Genomic DNA, 22,626 nt, shown 5'->3' with positions numbered 1-22,626 from the left:
ACTTTCTGTCTCCTATCAAGCTGATAATGCAGTATATAATTCTCCTATTGACTTTGATCCCGTTGAAGGTAGGAATTAACAAAATGTTACACTATATTTATTGATGTTTGGATGGATTAACTAACTTTTTTATTTTAATTGACGATGCTTCTAATAGCAACTCAACTTCTGAAGGAAAGGAATTCATTAACAATTGGAATCATGACTCATCATTTTATTTTAATTGACGATGCTTCTAATAGCAACTCAACTTCTGAAGGAAAGGAATTCATTAACAATTGGAATCATGACTCATCATCTTCCATCAATAAGCAAAGTACTATATGAATAGTGACTCATGTTTGATGAGCAAAGTACTATATGAATAGTGACTCATGTTTGATGCTTCGGTCTAAATAGTAAGAAATTTCATTTTATATAGATTTAAAATCATCACTAAAATATTTTTTTTAAAAATGAATCAGTTTTAAAATTAGAATATTAAATTGTACAAAAAAATTAAAGGATCAAATTAAATCGATTTTAAAAATTAGATGACCAAATTAAATAAAAAAAATAAAAGATCAAATTGAACATAAATAATAAATTAGATAAAAAAAACTAATTTAACCAAAAATAAAAAATAAAAACATACTCCGTGGCACTAAAAAAATTTCCCTACTCCGGGTAACATTTACATCCTAAATATTTACTTACATGATCACAAAAAATTGATGACACCATAAAATAAAACAATAAGTGCCCTCATCAATTTCTTTCTTCAAAAACTAATCATGATGCTGCACCTAACCACCTTGCATGGGTCGTTTCCCTCGCCGGTCCACTACTTCTGCAGTAGTATTGGAGCTTCTTGTTGTTGGTGTTGTTGCAGAAGTAGTAGTGTTAGTGCCATAGTTGCTTGAAGAATCAAAAGTTTGCGAATTAACAGAGGAGTCATCATCAACTTCCCCAGAAGTTGTTGCAGAGGGTCTGCGACCGCGAGATACTCTTCTTCTGTATCTCGAACCGGCTATTCCTGGCCTTGTTGGTTCTTCCATGTGGCATGGTGGTTTCTTTGACAGAATCACCATCACACGACCCATGCTTGGACGCAGGTCTTGATTCCCTTGAGTGCAGAGTAGACCCAGTTGAATGCACATTTCTGCTTGTTCTGCTACCACTGATGAGGCCAGTGTTGGGTCCACGATTTCTAAGGCCCTCCCTTTCTTGTATAGCCTGTATGCCTATAAGATTAAAGGGCAAAAAAAAAAAAAAACAGACATCAAACTTGTGGCAATGTTTTGCATTTATAAGGGGTTGTGAACTTACTTCAAGTAAAAACGAGGTTATATACATATATAAGGAGGGATCCATTTATCTAAGTAACTATTTTAGAGTTATTTTTTATATTTATTATTTTTAAAAAATTTTAATAATTATAATAAACAATTAATTTTAATGATTAGATTTCAAGAAAATGAAAGATAAGGATAAGAAGAAACTCTCAAATAGTTACTCTTGGAGTAAATGAATCTCTCCTATATATATATATGTGAAAGTAAAAAATGAGTTGTTTTTTTAATTGTAAGAATCAAAAACTTACAGCAATCCATGCACTATATTCAACCAATAAGTTAAAACTCCTTCATAAGATTAGATTAAACAACCTCATCCGAAATTTATCAATTTATCAATGTAATTAAAATAAATGTCCACAAATCTAGACTCATTTATGCTACGATGTTTTGTAAAGCTTTGTATTTATTACAGTGGAGAGAACACAAATGTTTGAAGAAGGCATGTCATGCTTTCTATGACGAGAATGGGATCTTTTGCATGTTGTTTATTACAAGATATACTCTCTGCCATAACACGAGGTGATTCAATTAGTGTAGTAATCTTCATTATTTTTCGGCATTTTCTTTTTTGTTAATTTGCAACTTAGAGTCAAATTGTAAATACATTTAATTTTAAGAATATGACTGATAAGTATTTTGAGATTATTAATTAAGAAATTAATAAATACAGAAATTTTTATTGGAAATAGAGTTTAGTCCGTATGTATTGTTATAGTAAAATTTATGATAGATATAATTTAAGTAGTTATGATAAAATTTGAGCTTAAATGTAAAATTTATCTTCCTATTTTACCAATTTTTCTACCTAAGTCTTTCTATATTTCAAAATTCACTATCTAAATTTTTTTATATTTCAAAATTTACTATCCGAATCTCAAGAGTTGACTAGACTAAAAAATTGACTAATATTTTCTTAAATGAACTTTAAGAATGCTTGAGAAAGAATTAAAATCATAGTCATTGAAATAAGAATCACATTCCTTTACTACTACACTCCAAATACTTATTTATGATTAGATTACATAATAACAAGCCTTTACACTATCAGGATATACACTATCAGGATATAAAGTATTTACTCTTACAAATAAGAATGTTAAATTAAAAATCACTATAAGAATATGTTAGTAACATATTCCATACAAAATTTTAACTTTTAATTTTTCAAAAAAATTAATGTCCTTGAGATAATTATTATCATTCTCCTAGTTTTAATTTCTAAATACAACAACATCCTCATTATTGTCATAATCTCGTCACATAAATTATAGATTAAAAGAAAAAGAAAAACATACTTTTAAATAGTATATATTTGTTCCACTTATGTATGAAAAAGTCTTAATAAATTGCATTCAATTTTTTCCATTTTAAATACGTAGGAACTATGACCCAGGACCAGCATTCAAGTTGGCAATATCAATGTTGGCAGAAAGCAACCTCAATATTATGTCCCACAAGCAAAAGTTACTGACACGGGCTTCAGCCTTGGATCCATTAATCAAAGTCTAGAATTTAATCCCTCAATTTGAGTATTGATAACAACAGAAGTATCATTTTCTTCCTCCAAAAAAAAAATCAATCCACTAAGAGAGGAATCGCACCTCCTAATTATACCAAAAAATTATATTATGTCCCAGTCCCACCAATTAAATACGTACCAACTAATTAAATAATAAACGAATAAAAGTCTACATCTATTTAATATGCAAGAAGTCATAACTCTCTCAGTCTCATTAATTATTGCGTAAAAAAAATATTATCTTAAAATAATTATTATTTTAATTTTTCAATATAATATTAATTAAATTTTTTTTACTTATATCTCTTATATATTAAGAATGAACTACAAAATCTAAAAATGAACTAATAATGATGTATGATTAATTTTTAAAATTACTATTCTCTTTTATTCATATTTCTTTGATTATGTAAAATAATACAAGATGATAATTATTTTTGAGATAAAGAGAGTAATAAATAAAAAAATAATCTTGCTAACCAGCTTCTTTATGACAAAATATTTATTATATAAATCAGATAAAAACATAAAAAAATTATAAACAACATAATTTTTGCGTCCCGATAAAAATAATTTTACTTTAAATTCCTTAATCAATTTCTTAGATTTTGATTAACATTTGCCTAAAAATATTAGCAAGATAATATTGTGGAATAATTTAAAATGAGTGATATTATTACCCAGTCGACGAGATTCTGTGCACTCACGTCCATATCAAAGGATGAATTTCGCTGGCCACTGACCAATTCCAACACCAAAACCCCATAGCTAAATACGTCAGCCTTCACGGTTAAATGTCCATGCATTAGATACTCCGGAGCCAAATAGCCACTGCGTGTGACATCATATTTCGTAAGTTATTATTATTACTAGTATTTTATAAAACTATGGTCTGTATCTTATACACACTAAAAATAAAAAAGTATTCAAAAGAATCTTACGCGGCAGGACATGAAAATGCTTTTTATTTTAAACAATTTCAGTAGAGAATAATTAGTAATTTTTTCTTTGGCCTGTTTCAGAAGACGTAATAGATTTGAGCATATAATAATTGTTCGTTTAATATTTTATTAAACTCACTATAATTTTCATAAAGAAAAATTTGACCAATATATTTTATTTTTACGTCCCTACAAATTTAGTGTCCTTGACATTATTACAACACATCAAAACAATTTTATATTACGTGGTCATCAGGTCATGTCAACTAAAAATAAGAATCGTTATATATATTTGCAGAGAATGAAAACCAAATTTGCTATTAAAAACAAAAAATCATCATATTTGTACTTTGTAGAAATGTAAAGCATTTTTTTATGACAGGTTATGACATACTAAAACAAATGACGACCAATATTGTAAGGATAAAAACTCCAATATTTTTACAAGAACTAAAAAGAAAAATCATTATATCTACAGAAATTTTCAACAGGGGAATTTTTCTTCAAATATCTACAGAAATACAGGGCACTCCATTTTAATTTGCAAAAGTGTTGATTTTGATAATAAATAAATGTATTTGATTTAAAACTTTAGGATGAAAGAGATTATTATTACATACTTGGTTCCAGCCACACGTGTGTTGACATGGGTTTGGTCTTCGGGGAAGAGTCGTGCGAGGCCGAAATCTGCAATCTTGGGCACCCAATTTTCATCGAGTAAGATGTTACTTGCCTTTATGTCGCGATGTATAATGCAGTTGTGAGAGTCTTCGTGTAGATAAAGCAACCCTCTTGCCACCCCATTGATTATGTCAAACCTACGTTTCCAATCTAGCTGTTCTTTCTTATGGGATTCTGCATTATTTTCAACAGATAAATATTTTTTTTCACAGCATATCCACTTTTTAACTATCTTAAAGTGTGTTTGAATTCACCTTGAACGAAAAATCACACATTTCAATGCAAAAAAAAAAAAAACTGTGAGTGATAGATTGTGTTAAAATTAATATTTTATGTAAGAGACATATGACTTGTGTAGGGAAATAAATAAATAATTAATAATTAAGGACTAAATTGTAATTAGATTAAACAGGAGAAATTTCTAAAGGTAACTGTTATTTGATGGAAGTAGTAATTATAAAATGAGTTAATACCCACTAATGTGAAATAAGATTCATTTCTTGACAGAAAAATGTTCTCTCTAATCTCTAATCAGAGAGAGATAGAAAGAAAGAATAATCAAGGAAGTGAAATCTTATTTTTCTTGTCTTCTAAGAAATCAAAGTACACCGGAAAAAAGTCTCATTATGGAGAAAAATACACATTATTTATCTATTATTTGTGAGAATCATAAGTTTCAAGATCATGTTAGTTTTCTATAATTGTTAATTTAGAGAACCCTTAAAATTTTTAATGTGGTATTAAAGCATTTGTTGTGAAATTTTTTATTCTCTAATAATGATTTATTTTCTTCCAATTATGATGAACTCTAATTATGAAATTTATGGAATTTTTTTCCGCTGCAAGTATGAAATTTTATATTAAAAAGGGTATCAATTAAATTGGCTTTCAAATCATAAGTATGAATGTGTAAAATTATTATTTTGATTGTGTTTAATGGATAAAGACTTGTGATGTTTGTGTGTGGTCTATGCACTTTGGGTTGTACGTATTAAATTTGGAGAAAAATTTTAGATTTTCCTTTTTATGCTATCTAATTTGATTTGATGATAACAACGGGTGCGTCCGTCAGCAGCATGTACGCGGTACGCGAATTGCTATTTGCAACCCACATTTTGTTATTCTTAATCCCACTTGCTTATTTTTTTCAAATATTATTACACGTGATTAAAGGATTGAAAGTTTATGTCTGCAATTAAGTTAACACGAATGCTTTAAAAATATTGGTAACAACAAATATGTATATGTTATACATTTGTTTCAATGTGATTGAATTTCTATTATTTTATTGGTTATAATATGAATGTATGGTATTTATTTGGCTTGGAATGAAATTAATAAAATGGTTATGAATTGTTAATAGCAATAAGTATGTTCAGACCATATATTTGATTGGAATTAAATGTATGATAAATTTATTAGTCACTAAAGTGGTCAAATCTATAAGGTTATTTAATTCCAAATTAATGATTATTTCAATTACTCATAAAACAATGGATGTTAAATTATATGATTATTGGTTTATGGATAATTGAAATTCATTGTTAAAAGGCATTTATGGATCGTCCAAAGGTTGATAATTGTTCTTATAATTAATTAATATAATTATAGGCGATTTGTATACATCATTAGTTTTATTTATATACCCAAAGGAAATAGGTACTACTGATTGGTGCATATTTAATTGCCAAATAATGTTAAAAATTTTATTAGTATCATCATGTTAGTATGTTATGTGTTAGTGTATCACTCAAAGGAGAGCATCAATATACATTGATCGTTATTAGAATGAATCATATGTATGACATGTGTTTTATGTCTCAAAACACTTACGTGAATTTTATTCTGAAGAGAAAGCCCATTATGAAGCTTGGAAAAGATCTAACAGACTCAGCCTAATGTATGAGAATGACTATTACAGTCAGTGTTAAGACAGTTCTCCCTAAGATCAATAATGCTAAAGAGTTTATGGGATTAGTGAGAGAGCGCTCTCAAACAACTGATAAGTCTCTTGCTGAAACATTAATGAGTACACTGACCACCATGAAGTTTAATGGTTTGTGTACTATGCATGAACATGTCATTGAGATGACAAACATTACAGCAAGACTTAAAACCTTCCTTGATCAGTTTATTTTTAACTTATTACCGTTTGAGTATGGCTCATTCCAAATGAGTTATAATACCATGAAACATAAACGAAATGTGCATGAATTGCACAATATGTTAGTTTAAGAAGGAACGGGGTTTAAGAATCAAGAAAGTCACTGAGTCCATTATGTAAGACACCAAGGGAATCAAGGAGCTGAAAAGAAATTTATGAAAAAACATGACAAAGGCAAAAAGTCATTGAAGATCAATGATGACTCTTTGCTAATCCAGAAAAAGGTATCAAAGTGCAATAATTGCTAATTTTGCGGAAAATCTGGACACTTCTAGAAGGATTGCATAAAGCGTAAGTCTTGGTTCGAAAAGAATGGTGAGCTTAATGCTCATGTATGTTTTGAATCAAACTTAACTGAAATTTCCCATAATACTTGGTGGATTGATTCTGGATGTACAACTCATATTTCTAATACTACGTAGGGATTCCTTACAATCCAAACCATAAGCCCAAATGAGAAGTTCGTCTTCATAGGAATAGAGTGAAAGCTCCAGTAGAAACAGTCAGGACTTATCGTTTAAAACTCGACATTGGATATCATTTAGATTTACTAGAAACTCCTTATATACCTAATTTATCTGAGAATTTAGTTTCATTATCTAAACTTGATGTTATTGGATATTCTTTTAATTTTGGTAATGGATATTTTAGTTTATTTAAGCATAATCATCTTATTGGTATTGATGTTCTTTGTGATGGTTTATATAAATTGAAATTAGATGGTTTATATGCTGAAATCATTTTAACTCTGCATCATAATGTTGTGACTAAATGTAATTTAGCGAATGAATGATCTGCTTTCTTGTGGCATAAACGTTTATGTCACATTTCTAGAGAAAGAATGAAAAGATTAATAAAGAATAAAATTCTTCCTGATCTAGATTTAACAGATTTAAATATTTGTGTGGATTCTATTAGGAGAAAACAAACAAAACATACAAAAAATGAGCTACAAGAAGCGTTCAGCTTCTTGAAATTATGCAGACTGATGTTTGTGGACCTTTTGATATTAATTCTTTTGAAAAGGAAGGATATTGTCACCTTTATTGATGAATATCCACGTTACGGTTATATCTACTTACTGTATGAAAAATCTCAAGTCGTGAATGTCTTAGAAATTTACTTGAATGAAGTATAAAAACAATTAGATACAAAGATGAAAGTTGTTAGGTTTGATAGAGGTGATGAGTATTTCGGAAGATACGATGAAACTAGACAATACCCAAGTTCATTTGCAAAAAAAATTTAGAAATGTGACATTTGTGTGCAATACACAATGTCTAGTACACCACAACAAAATGGTGTATCAGAAAGACATAATAGAACTTTAATGGATATGGTTAGGAGTATGTTAAGTAATTCAACTTTACTCGTATCTTTGTGATTGTATGTCTTAAAAACTGCCTTGTATTTGTTGAATAGGGTTTCTAATAAGACAATTCCAAAGACACCTTTTGAACTGTGGACGAATAAAACACCTAGTATAAGACACCTACATATTTGGAGTTGTCAAGCAAAAATAAAGATTTATAATTTACAAGAAATAAAATTGGATGAAAGAATAATCAGTGGATATTTCATTGGTTATCCAAAAAAGTCAAAGAAATATATGTTTTATTATCCTAATCATAATATGAGAATTGTTGAAACTGAAAATATAAGGTTCATTGAAAATGGTAAAATTAATAGGAGTACAGTTCCACGAGATGTGGAAATTAAAAAAAAAAAATAAAGTACAAGTCTCTTTAGCTTGTGCCTCTAGCAGTAAGGTGACTTCTCTTTTAGTAATTGTTCAAAACAATAATGAAAAACAACAACACAATAATGAACTCATGATACATAATAAACCTATTGCGGAAGAACCACAAGAAGTAGCATTAAGAAGGTCTCAGAAAAAGAAGATCAATTATTTCGAATGATTATGTGGTATACGTACATGAACCAGAAATAGACTTAAATATTAATGATAATGATCTAATTTTGTTTTTACATGCTGTAAGTTATGATAATTCTAAGAAATAATTAAATGTCATGAAAGAATAGATAAATTCCATAAAACATAATAGTGTTTGGAATCTTATAGAATTGTCAAAGGATTGTAAGAGAGTTGGTTGTAAGTGAGTCTTCAAGACTAAATGTGACTCTCATTACAACCTTAAACGTTACAAGGCTAGACTAATTGTTTAGGGATTTACTCAAAAATATGACATTGATTATAAAGACATGTTTTCATCGATCTCAAAAAATGATTCTTTCAGGATTACCATGACATTAGTAACCTATTATGAAAATTGTCTTTCTTAATGGAGATTTAGAGGCGAATGTTTATATGGATCAACTAATGGGATTTTCAATTGAAGGAAAGGAACACATGGTATGCAAATTAAAGAAATCAATATACAGTCTTAAGCAAACTTTCCGCCAATGATATTTGAGGTTTAATGATATCATTGTTTCTTTTAGATTTAAGGAAAATACTATTGATCAATGTATATATTTGAGATTTAATAATATCATTGCTTCCGTTAGATTTTTCTAATTCTGTATGTTGATGATATCTTGCTTGTCATTAATAATCTTGGTTTTCTTCACGAAACTAAGAAATTTTTCTTTAACAACTTTGAAGTGAAAGATATGGGTGAGGTAAGCTATGTGATAGGAATAAAAATATTTTATAATAGATCACAAGGATTATTAGACTTATCTCAGAAAGTATATTCCAATAAAGTATTAAAGAGATTTGGAAAGAAAAGGTGTTCAGCATCACCTATTCCAATTTAGAAAGAAGGCAAATTTAGTCTCGCACAATGTCCTAGATATGTTATGAAACGAAAACAAATGAAAATAATTTTGTATGCATCAATTGTTATTGTATCTACCTTGAAAACTGAATTTATAGCATGTTTTGAGGCTACAATCCAGGCTAATTGACTGCAAAACTTTATTCCAAGGCTTGAAATTGTCAAAAGTATTACTATGCCGTTGAAAATATATTGTGATAACTCTGCAACAATATTTTTTTCTAAAAACGACAAGTACTCTAAGAGTGCTAAGCATATGAAATTGAAGTACTTTGTCGTGAAGGAAGAAATTCAGAAACAAAGAGTGTCAATAAAACATATTAACATAAACTTTATGATAGCTGACCTTTTGACAAAAGGATTAACACCCAAGATATTTATAGAACGTGTTGAAAATATGAACATTATTGTTATTGATGATCATTAACTATAATTTACCTTATACATTTTAGTGACACTCTGATCTCATTTATGATGTTTCTGATTACTTATTCTTTATGTTTGCATGCATATTTGTATTAGAATAATGTTAATAAGTTTTGTCTTGAATAAAAGCATTATGTTAAATCAATTATGTACTCCTAACTAATAGTAATATTAAAAAGAAGATTAATTTGTAGTACATGAAAGGAATTATGTCAATTAAGTGATGTATATTCGAATTGGTTTCTATTTTTAATCATGAAATTATGATGTACCCAATATATAGAATGGTTTAATTTAATGCGCATTATGTTGGTTTAATCTATTTATGTATTTAGTCCATAATGTTTAGTAATGTCATATGAGTCAAGTGAAAAAATGTTAAAATTAATATATCATGTGAAAGACATGTGACTTATGTAAGGACTAATAAATAATTAATTAATAATTAAAGACTAAATTATAATTGAATTAAATAAAAGAAGTTTCTAAAGATAACTATTACTTGATGGGAGTAGTAATTATAAAAAGAATTAATATCTACTAATGTGAAATAAGGTCTCATCCATTCTCTTTAATCTCTAGCCATAAAAAAACATAGAGACAGAAAGAATAGTTAAGGAAGTGAAATCTTATTTCCATACTCTTCCAAGAAATCAAAGTAAATCGATAAAAGTCTCATTATAAAAAAAGATACACATTATTTATCTATTATTCGTGAGAATCATAAATTTTAAGATCATATTAATTATCTATAATTATTAATTTAAAGAATCCTTAAAATTTTTACGGATTAAACTTTTCTTTCCTTCTTTTGTTTATTCTTTTTATTTCAGGTCTCAAAATCTCAAAATATATTATCTAATAAACTTCAATTTAAAAATAATTTTAAAATTAAAATATATAAAATTATATATTTTTATTTTTAATTATAACCTTCTACTTTAGAGTAACTTTTAAATAAAAAATTTAGGTCAGATACACCTAATATTGTGAAGGCATTATTATGAGAACAATCTACAGAAAGGGTGTCGGGGTGAAGTTTCTTTCATTCTTCTGCGAAGGTGGAGGAGGTGTCCTACAATCTAGAAATTTTCTAGGTTGTAAGTTGTGTGCTTAACTGAAGAAAAATAGAAAATGGGTTTGCGTATTTTTTTTATCGGGCGTATTTTTTTTATGTTATAAAACATGCATTCAATTAATTAATAATTTTATGTATGTCAAGGTGAAGGGATTAAGTGCCGTCTCTTTCTAGTTTCCTTAGGCTCTGGACAAGGAATTACTTAAGATGAGAAGGGATGAAAAAAAAAATGTCTTAGGACCCACAGCTTGGTGGTGAATTGTGATGTTAGGAGTGGGTTGATTGACTTTAAATAAAAAGGAAATATTTAAAAAAAATGTGGGACCCTCTCACTTTTTCTTTTAATTTAAATATTTCTTTTTCCGTGTTCAATGAAATTTGAGGTGAGGTGAAGGGAAAACCTCAAAACCATTTCCCCACATGGCTAGGAAAATTTATTTGGACTCAACAACTCAACTGATGACTTAATTGACACTCTGGACAGTATATGGGTTTGGACTTCACATTGCAGAAGTTCTATAAGAAAGAATATATGAAAAGAAAAATATCGGCAGGTCCAATCATTCACTTAGGTCTATTGTTCATAATTTAATTGGTAAGAAACTCGAAAATTTAGAGTGGCATTTTTTATGGGTGGCTTCTGGGTGAGAGTAAAAAATTAATCTTTAGAGGTATGAAAATGCCAATTTCTCTCTCTCTCTCTCTCTCTCTCTCACTATATATATATATATATATTCGTACACAGATTTGGTGATAAAATTAAATTAAATCAAGTAAACAAAGAGGATTTGCAAAGAAGCACTCACTGAAGAGAAGCTTGTCGAGGCTCTCGTGAAGGACATACTCGTAAACAAGAAGCTTTTCGAAGCCATGGGTACAATAACCGAACAAACTCACCACATTACGGTGCTGTACACGTGCCAACAACTTTGCCTCGTTAACGAACTGCGTCTTCCCTTGATTCGATCTATGCGATAACTTCTTCACCGCAATCTCTCTCCCATCATTCAATTTACCCTTCACAAAAAAGTAAAAAATAAAAGAAAACACATATTAGAATAAGTCTCAGATTTTTTGCTTACCAAGTAAAACCAAAAATTAGTAACAACAATTTATCCGTGTTGAACTTTCTCCAAAATTATAATTCCAATTTGTCAACCTTTCTGGGTATAGAAAATTGCTTCCTTAATCCCTAATAAAATTCATTTGCAAAAACTATTATAAAAAATAAAAAATTAAAGCCCCATCATAGGTCCACATCAGATATTATTCAAATCCATTTTTTAAGAAAATATTTGATTTAATTCAATTAATTGAATCATTTCTCATATTCCAAGCTTAAACAACTCAAACATGAAAAATAACAACGATTGTTAATTGACTTACCTTATAGACGGGTCCAAATCCTCCCTCACCTAGCTTGTTAAGAATGTGAAATTTGTTGGTAGCAGCAACCAATGTTTCGTAGGGGAAGATCTTTTGCTCTTGTGCAGCTAGGTTCTTTATTTCTTCTACTTCGCTTTGTCCCTCTAATTACATACATAAGTATATGATGTTATTGTGATAGGATACTCAATAATCGGAAAATAAAATAAAAAAAAATTATTTTAAGAAAAAGAATAATTGGATTGTGTTGCTTTACCTTTGCTGGGGCTGAATTTGAAGGGCTTGATGAGATTGTGAAAGAAAGTGTTGCGTTTGCTCATGGCGCTCCCAGAATGAGCCCATGAAAGAACAAACAAAGGGTTTTTTCGAGCAAAACTGCGAGAAAAGGTGAGGATTTTGGGAAGTGAAAAAGATGAACAACTGTTTCGGAATGGAGCAAGTTGTTTTTCCTCTTATGAATGAACTCCTACCATAGAGAAAAATAATCTAAATGATAATTTATAATGAAGGCGTGTTGGTTTTGTTCACATTGACCCGGTGGGTGACCCATCTTGATTTTCGCCATTTTTTTAATTGTTTTTTATTATGAAATCCCAGTGCGCATGGATAAACAACACACTTTTGTCTTTTTTATTTTATTTAAACATATTTAACGATGAATGAAAGTATCGTGCACTCCTATCCCATGTAGTGTTTGGGTCCAAAAAGAAAAGGAAATTTAAAGTTTATTGTTAATCAATATTTTTAGGATATTGATGAAGAAGTTAAAAGAATAAAGTATTTATTATAAAAATTACAAGAAAATGTTAAAAAGATCGTGTACAATATAATTTTGTGTATCTCAATAAATTTTGTTTTGTTTTCTTATTTTAATTTATTAACCAATGCTCAAAGGATATCAATTAACATTTGTTAAATTTAAATTAAACACTTCTATTGTGTAGTTGAAGTTTTTTTTTCACTTTTGTTTTTAGTTTAAACTTAATTTTCAAGATAATGTAGATTTTTTAAGATGTTAGAAGTTAGAACTCATTTTATTACCGATTAAAACTTTATGCAAACCCAAGGAATCAATTAAATATATTAATAGTGTGTTTGCATGATAGGAGAAATTTTAAATTCTAAGAATTTCAAATTCTTCAATTGAAATTCTTTTATTTTCAAAATTTTGTATTTAGATAAAAAAATTAAAACTATGAGGGTGAGAAAATGAATGCAAAAAGAATAAAAGATATGGTTGGTGTGCTTCCAAAGAGAAGAATACTTATGTGGCATGGAGAGTCACAAGGGAACCAAGACACAGCGCATACACCACCACACTCGACCATAACATTCAATCAACGGCACAAGGCATGGCCCAAGCCCTCCGCGTCGGAGAGCACCTCTGCCGCGTGATAGGCAGCGACGACTGCTCCCTTGACTGGCAGGTGCAGTTCTATGTGTCCCCCTCATGCCCGCACTTGATCGACACTCCGCGAGCTCAGACAATATTTCTTGAAGAAGATGATCATCGGTGTGAAGCAAGAATCGCAAGTTCGAGAACAGGATTTCGAAAACTTTCAGGTAAAAAAGAAGATGAATGTTATAAAGAAAATACGCGAAACATTTTGGAAGGTTCTTCTATCAAGAAGAGAATTTTAATTTCTCACATTTTAGAAGGAAATTAAAATTCAACATTTTTAGTTGTTTAAAATTATGTTTTAAGATTAAAGAAATTTAAATTCTTCATAAATTACTTTCTTTATTTAATATTCTCTATCCAAACACACTTTAAAATAAATCTCTCGCTCATTTACTAGGGTTTTAGTGGGGCTCAGTTGGCACCAGGGTTTTAGTGAACATTTTGAAGGTCCTCTCAACAACATTCTTCTTGTTTTGTCGGGTATTTCTTGTATACCTCTTGTATTCTAAGTGAGGGTGAACCTCGGTTGTGGAGTACCCGTGGTTTTTTTGAGATGGAAAGGTAAAAGCAGGTGAATTTTAAAGGAGAGGAAAAGGCTATGGTCCAAATAACTATAAAGGAGATAGGTCTGCCCTGAGAGGAATTAGAAGCCTGGCTTGTTGGAAGGGTCCTCACTAATGGAATGCAAAGGCCTTTCAAATCAACCATGGCTCAAGTGTGGAAGCTAAGAATGGAGAGGGGATAAGGAATTCATTTGCTTTTAGTTTTTTTTATAGGAAGGATATGATACAAACCCTAAAGGCTAGTTCATGGAATTTTGATCAACACTTGATACTATTGGAAGAGATGAAAAGAGATTGAAACCCAAATTAGGTGACCTTGTCATCCTACCTTTTCTGGGTCCAAATCATGATTTACCGATAGGGGCAAGAACGGAAAAGGTGGCTAAGTTTATAAGGAACTTAGTGGGCACTTATGCCAAATGGGATGGTGGAGGTGAGATTTGTTTTGGCAGAAGGATGTGCATCAAAGTGTCTATAGATGTGAGGAAACCTCCGAGGAAGGGTATGATGGTGAAGTTAGGGGACAAGTTGGCATAAAAAATTTTCTTCCAATATGAATGCCTAGCCAATTTTTGCTTTGCTTGTGGTGGGCTAGACCATGTCATAAGGGAGTGCGATGAACATAACAGAGAAGAAACGATAGAGGGAGATGAGGGTAAGGCCTATGGGACCTGGTTACAATCTTCAAGTTCTAATAAGACGATGATTACAAGGATTAAAAAGGAAGTAAAAATGGGGGTGTTCAAAAAGACACCTCTGTTAGTAGAGGAACTTGGGTAGAAAAGGGGTCAACGAGAATCCAGTGAGTATTGATGAAGTAGATACATCTTCACAAACTAAACACCAGATGCTATTCTCAAAATCCCCATGTGCATCTTCCTTGACTGCGACTGAGTCTCGTGGTGTTTGTTGAAGGATGGGAACTACTTGGTCAGATCGGCAAATTTGATGCATCCTTTAGGGTCTCATGTGATGCTCTCTGGAAGCAAATTTGGGAAGTGAATGTGGCCCATAAATGCAAAACACATGGTGTAGAGAGCATGATGCAACATCTTACTTGATAAATCAAACTTAAAAAGGAAAATTAACACTATAGATCCCATTTGTCCATGTTGTGGAGAGGAGGAAGAAACTGTTGGACATCTCTTTTTGGAGGAGCAATGATGTTAAAGGTGTTACATCCCTGATTTTCAACTTTTCGACGGCTCTCACACTACGACACTTCACGCAATGGCACTTCACACATTATCCTTGTTGGTCAGAACCCTCCACCGGCAAAATGACATTAATGGGTTTTATTTACAAACTTTTTATCAAAAGGGGTCCCTTTTTAAACATATTTTGGAGGGGGTCTGTTTTGTAAGGGTTCCACCAAAAGGAATGGCGAAACAGCTATATCGCCATTTACATCTACGAAAACGAACCTGTACATGTCAGCTTAAAATTCATGTGTGCATGTGGGTTTCACCATTACCATTGGCGAAACACACATGCATTGTCCCACCATCATTCATCCACGTCATCCCCCTTCACCAATGTATACCATGCCCATCATCTAGCATGGGTTTCACCAATGGGACTAGCGTATCCAGTATGTTTCGCCATGGTGGCTGGCGAAATAGGGTAGGGGTTGGGTTTCGCCATTATGACTGATGAAATAAGGGTAAGATGTAATTAAATATTGTTTCCCATTATAACAAATCATATCAATTTTAAAAAAACAATCAAAATAAAGTTAAAAATATATTACATCAATCATCAATTACAATCGTATTTAATTTTTTTCCGTTAAAATCAATCATCCCTGATTTAACTACAATCAATTACAATCATATTTAACTTTTCCCCGTTAAAATCAACATGTCTAATTTTTTTCTGTTAAAATCAATCATCCCTAATTTAACTACAATCAATTACAATCGTATTTAATTTTTTCCGTTAAATTTTTTTCCGTTAAAATCAACCATGCCTAATTTTTTTTCGTTAAAATCAATCATCTCTAATTCAACTACAATCAATTACAATCGTATTTAATTTTTTCCGTCTAATTTTTTTCTGTTAAAATCAACCATGCCTAATTTTTTTTTCGTTAAAATCAATCATCCCTAATTTAACCACAATCAATTACAATCGTATTTAATTTTTTCCGTCTAATTTTTTTTTTGTTAAAATCAGCCATGCCTAATTTTTTCGTTAAAATCAATCATCCCTAATTTAACTACAATCAATTACAATTGTATTTAATTTTTTCCGTCTAATTTTTTTTCGTTAAAATCAATCATGCCTAATTTTTTCCATTAAAATCAACCATCCCTAATTTAATACAATCAATTACAATCGTATTTAATTTTTTCCGTTTAAATTTTTTCCATTAAAATCAACCATGCCTAATTTTTTTCCATTAAAATGAATCATCCCTAATTTAACTACAATCTTACAATTGTATTTAATTTTTTCCGTCTAATTTTTTTTTCATTAAAATAAAAAATCAACCATGCCTATTTCGCTAGTTCTACTGGTGGAACCTATGGGGGATGGATGCATGCATGGCCATGTGATGGATGGGATGAACGGTGCTTGCATGCACAGTGGGTTTCGCCAATGGTGGTGGCGAAACCCACATGCCCGTGAATGCTTTTTGATTTTTCTGTGCGTGAACAGTGATGTTGCAGGATGTTTCGCAGTTGGAGTTGGCGATATGCATGTTTCACCAATCTTAATAACGAAACCCCTAAAATAAAAGACCCCCTCTGAAATATGTTTGAAAAGGGACCCCTTTTGGTAAAAAGTTTGTAAATAAAACCCATTGACGTCATTTTACCACCCTCCACCGGTTAAAATCCTTTGTAGGTAGCCCTTTTCAAGACCTTGAAAATCAACTTTATTTGCTTCCATGATCAATGGTTAATCCTGCAAACCAACACAATTTTTCAGCGAGTTTTGTCCTTACACACTTTCCAAGAAACTTCCCAGAAGACTACCCATCTTATAACTATTTCAAGCTAGACACGCTTAACTATGAAATTCTTAAATGATGGACTACCTAAAAGTATATGCATCTTGTTGGTATAGGTAGTGCCAATTAATTCCTTTAAGCCATCCTCAACTATACAGTCTCATACCTACACAGTCTCTAGATCCCTTTCATTCTTGTGTGATTTGATTAGGGTGTTATAAAAGGGAGTGGTTTGGGAACCAGTTGGGTGTGAGAATTATACAGCCATCCATATCCTCCAATCAATGGCTCTTAGAGTGGTTGAGAACAAAAGATGAGACTTCAACCTAACAAGTGTTTGGTCTTCTTTGATCGATTTGGAGGAAGAGAAACGACTGGGTTTTTGAGAAAAAGCAAACCCCTCTCCATTAGGTCATTCAATGCTCATTTTTGGAAATTTTTTGGGATAAAGAAGATAACACAAGGCATCTTTAGAGCTACACTTGACCTTGTGATCCCCACAGAACATGGAATGGTTGGCTAAAATCAATTTTAATGTTGATACAAGACAAGAGATTGGTGTTGGGATGGGCATGGCTTGTAGGGATTATTGTGGTAAAGTCTTAGCCTCTGCCACAAAGTTGATACTGTTGAATTCATACCCCTGGTTTTAATTATGACAAACCATTAGCAATGCAAATTGAAAGGATGATGAAATTAAGTGATGGTTAACATTCTAATTAAGTGTTTCAATGTTTATTAATTTGAGAAGCAAAGATGTTCTTTCATTCCAAGGCACTCAAAGTGATGCTCATAAAAGTTTAGAGAATTTCTATCAGAACTGAGAATTCGGAAGAATTCTTAAAGCCCATCAAAATGATAAATTTTGCTTCCCTCTAAGTACTTAATTCTTGGAAAAATACTGACAACAAGGCCTCACATAAAATATTCATCAAAGACTACATGAAGAACATCATGGTTCAGAATGAAGCTATGCAGAGTTTGAGTTTTTGAACATCATAATAGTTCAAAAAGACTCAGATTGAATCACTTAAACAAAATCACAAGACTAAAGTCTGAATAGTCCTTCACTTTGCAAAAATTACTATCTTGTGTGCGCTTCAGAAAGGAAGAACTAACTGCATCAGAAGATGCATAATTATTGGAAGATAAAGTTGTTCATGGGAAGAATTAGATTGAAAGACTAAAGAAAACAACTTAGTCTAACCATGGATAGAACACTAAAACACCAGCAATAAACTTTTACTAAAGTCTTTCTGAAGTAGTCAAACTTCAAAATGCATGAAGCTGTGAAGAAGTGTTAAGAAGAGATGAAGTTGTACTATGTTAACTCCTAAACAAGTGTACCAATTTCTCAAAGTATTATTAAAACCATAAGACCAAGTGTTGAATCCACGAAGACTTTGATTGTATCAAGAGTTGTATATATTGAATTTTAAGCGAATGAAGGACTAAAACTAAATATTTTTCAAAGTGATAGTGTCGAAATGTAAACTTCAACCATAATGGATAGAAAGCAGAGCAAGATACAAGAGACAAGAAAACAAACATTTGGAGGTGGAAAATGGTATTTAGTGCAAATATTTGGGGAAATGTCGAGTGCTTGGCCTACTAAAATTATTCTTGATACAGTGTTAAGGATTTTTCATCATTTAAAGTTATTTCAACTATTACCTTCATCAACTAAACTACTCTAACCATGATTCCTCATGTGAAAGAGTCTAAACCACCTAATTTCACTCCTAATATCTTAAGATCTAAACCTAGTAATTTGCGCTAAGAATAAAGATGCATAAATAAGGCTAAATAATACTATTCTATCCTTAGACATAGGTTACCTAGAAACTCCTTTAAGTTCTTAGGGTATAAACATTTCCCAATGATTAAACCCTATGACATACATGTGAAAGGATGATCAAACCATAAACAAGGCAATAAACTTAGAAAGGAAGAAATTATGTTGAAATAACATTAAACAAATAGTAAAGATCATTATATCAAAGATTGTTTGATATCCAAATCTCTAACAATAGGTAATTTATCCCCTCATAGTCATGAGAGGCTCAAAAACAAAAGATGGAACAAAGCAAATGGAAGAAAAAGAGCTCCCAAATGAGTGTTTTGATCTATTTCATACCTTGCTAACCAACCTTCTCCAAAAGCACAGTGTCACCCTTTTATGATCTTCAAAACGTTGCACATTCATGCTTTTCAAAAATGACTATGCGCTAAGTCTGCATGTGCACGCTGGGTGCACATGCAAAGTACAATTGTCTTAAGTGATCACGTGCTAAGCCTCCAAGCGTGCGCTTAACGCCCATGCTCGATACAACTGGCTTCCAGCTTTGCTTCACATGCTGAGTGTGCATTGGCGACTTGCTCTAATTCTTCAACATCTTTCTAAATCTCTATTGTTAAGTCAAAAGTCTACAAAAAGTAGAACCAAAACACTGTAAATTCACTAACTTTATCATTCTCGAGTTAAAAACCCAGAAAAAGCTAAATTCTTACCTTTTTAAGTCAAAAGAAGCATTAAAATAGAAGAAATTAGATAATTGCTATGTAATTTAAATGTACAAACTAAGTATGTATAACAATTATCACATTATATCAAAATGAAATATCAATCTAGACTTCATCAAGAGAATTCAATAAAGTGTGGATCTAGTTTCAACAAATATCATAATGGCTATTTGGGGACTAAAATCAAACAATTATAATATCTTAAAGACCTAATTGGCACAATTGAAACCCGGGAAAGTAAAATAGCAAAATACAATACCTAAGAAACCAAAAATGCAACTAAGAAAAATTATATTAAAAATCAAGCTGAAAAAAATGGCAATGGGAGCTAAAAAAGGGAAAAACAAAACCAACAAACTACAAACGCAATAAGGGAATGTTCAAAGCATTAGCTAGTAGATACTGATGCAAATTTATGGGAAAGTTCTCCACCTCCGTAAACCATACTCCAGAATTTGGTCCCTTTTTGGCCAAGAAATTTGTGTCAGAGTTACCCTCACACAACGAGTGTCTAAACTCCAACATCAATCTTCCCTTAAGAAATCTCTTATGCTGAGAACAATGGAAGCATACTGATGGCAATTAGGAAGACCCTCCTTGACCATATCAACAACATTTATGGAATCAAATAGCCATTGTCACAATGCATGTCCTATACCATTTTCAAGCCTTCAAGCATAGCCATAAGCTCCGCTTTCAGAATACCTGCACCCCAATATCATCGAAAAAGCCATACATGAATATGTCATTGGAGTTCCTCACCAGCCCTTTATAACCAGCAAACCCTGGATTCAAAATGCAACTCCCATCAATATGAAGCATCACTTGACTAGCACTACTTCTCACATAAAATGCTCACTTATGTCTAATGGCAGGCCCTGATAAGTCTCTGTTTAAGCGAAAAGCCCGTTGGATACTTTGCACGAACGTACTAACGTGAGAGACGATAGTGTAAGGATGCGATTTTGGAATGTAGCCTCATTCCGAGTCTTCAAAATTTCCCAAATCATAATAGGGAACACGATCCCCACCACACATATGTGTTGTTGCACCCACTCAAACTAGTTAGAGACCATGGCATCCACGGGGGGTAAGGTGGTATGAAAGAAATTCCAAACATTATGAGCATACCACACTACCAAAGGATATGACCAACATCTTCATTCATAATTCCATAACAAGGGCAAAGGTCATCATTGATGGTGCACCTGTATGGAGGAAGCTCCTAGAGGGAACAACTTGATGGCCAAGCTACCAAATGAAGATTTTTCATGTTTTTTTGAAAAAAAAGGTGTCAATCCCAAGTACATGAGTTTGATATATCACATGAGGGTTGGTTAAGCAACCAATGATAACCTAAACTAGCTATGTACTCACCTAAGATGTCTCCAAACCACACAATCAAATCCGAACTTGCATAATGTAGGATCAACCTCATTCTTGCTAAATAATCTTTGGTACCAGACAAGATTTCAATATAAAGGTTGCTAAAATCCCACTTATTAGATGTATAAACATCTCCAACCTTCACTTCAACATCACGAATATCAATATACTCAACTTGATGGCCAAAGGTGAATTACCCATCGAAGAATCATACTAGAAACTACTATCATCCCTACCAAAAGCGTAAGAGAGAGAGACATCATAATATACGAACCTTTGTAAGAGAAGAGATCCTCAAACTAATCCTAAGGGTACTTGGCAAAGACAAGTTGAACCCAAAACTTATTGAAGATGTGATACAAGTACCAAATGAATTTTCCAAGGAGGGAAACATCTAGAAGCAAGCAATACAAACACCCTTACCTCCTTGTTTCCTTTTCCTAGTGATCACTTTCCAGTTGACAAGATGAACCTTACGCTCCATGCTACCACTCCAAATAAATCTCCTTGTCATCTTGTCAAGAGTTTGGTAGACTCATTGATGCACCCATTTCATATGCATGGTATAAGTAGTGATAGAAGAAAGCATATAATTAGCCAACACCACATGACTAGCCCTCCCCAATAGATGGCCTTTCCAAGAAGCAAGACACTTTGATTTTTATCCAATAAAGGATCAAAATGGTTCATGGTAACCCGACCATGAACAATATTTAAGCCAAGATATATCCCAATGTTGCTAGAGAAACAAATAAAAGAGACATTGGAGAGCTTGATCTACTTTCTTCTAGGAACCCTATTGGAAGCAAAGGCTTTAGATTTCTCAAGGCTGACCTTGAGAGCCAAAGCTACACAAAATTAATGTAAAATTTTAGGCATTACACGCATCTGAGAAAGCTTTGCTTTAGTGAAAAGGAACGCATCATCAACAAAGAATAGGTGGGAGAGCTTAGGACCATTCCTACTCAACGTGATAGGCTCCCAATCACCTTTATCCACAGCATCCTTAATCATGTACCCCAAACGCTCCATACACATAACAAATAGGTAAGGGGAAAGGGGATCCCATTAATGCAAACCTCTCCTAGGAATAATGAAATTAGAGCGCTTGCCATTTCACAAGAAGGTCTGGATGAGTAGGAGATGACATGCATGATTAAGCTCACAATACAAGGGAAGCCAAAATCAATGAGAACCCATTGGAGAAACATCTAATCAACCTGATCATAGCCTTTATTAAGATCCAATTTGAAAACCACATCACCTTTCTCTTTTCAAGACTTGGACATATAATGAATTATCTCCTAAAGGATAATGCCATTATCAGTGGTGCCCTTCCTAGGGATGAAGCTTCTCTGCCTGGGATTGACCAAATCATCTAGAAAAATGCAATAGTCTATTCACAAGCACTTTGGTAATCAACTTATGAATAACATTACAACAACTTATAGGTATGAAATATT

General features: G+C 31.9%; 1 protein-coding gene across 1 annotated transcript; it reads right to left on the bottom strand.

Annotated features, from left to right (window-relative positions):
• Positions 1-785: 785 nt before the first annotated feature.
• LOC100499639 (protein kinase family protein) lies at positions 786-12,653 on the bottom strand. The gene is made up of 6 exons (NM_001250645.1): positions 12,590-12,653; positions 12,334-12,476; positions 11,754-11,964; positions 4,418-4,652; positions 3,537-3,687; positions 786-1,223 (listed from the first exon to the last, which is right to left on the bottom strand). Exons 1-6 carry the CDS (start codon positions 12,651-12,653, stop codon positions 786-788), a joined length of 1,242 nt encoding a protein of 413 aa, NP_001237574.1.
• Between the last annotated feature and the right edge of the window lie 9,973 nt (positions 12,654-22,626).

Source organism: Glycine max, chromosome 9 (assembly GCF_000004515.6).
Source record: "Glycine max cultivar Williams 82 chromosome 9, Glycine_max_v4.0, whole genome shotgun sequence".
Lineage (NCBI taxonomy): Eukaryota > Viridiplantae > Streptophyta > Magnoliopsida > Fabales > Fabaceae > Glycine > Glycine max.
Note: the sequence above shows the minus strand (reverse complement) of the source record. Positions and strands in the feature narration are given on the sequence as shown.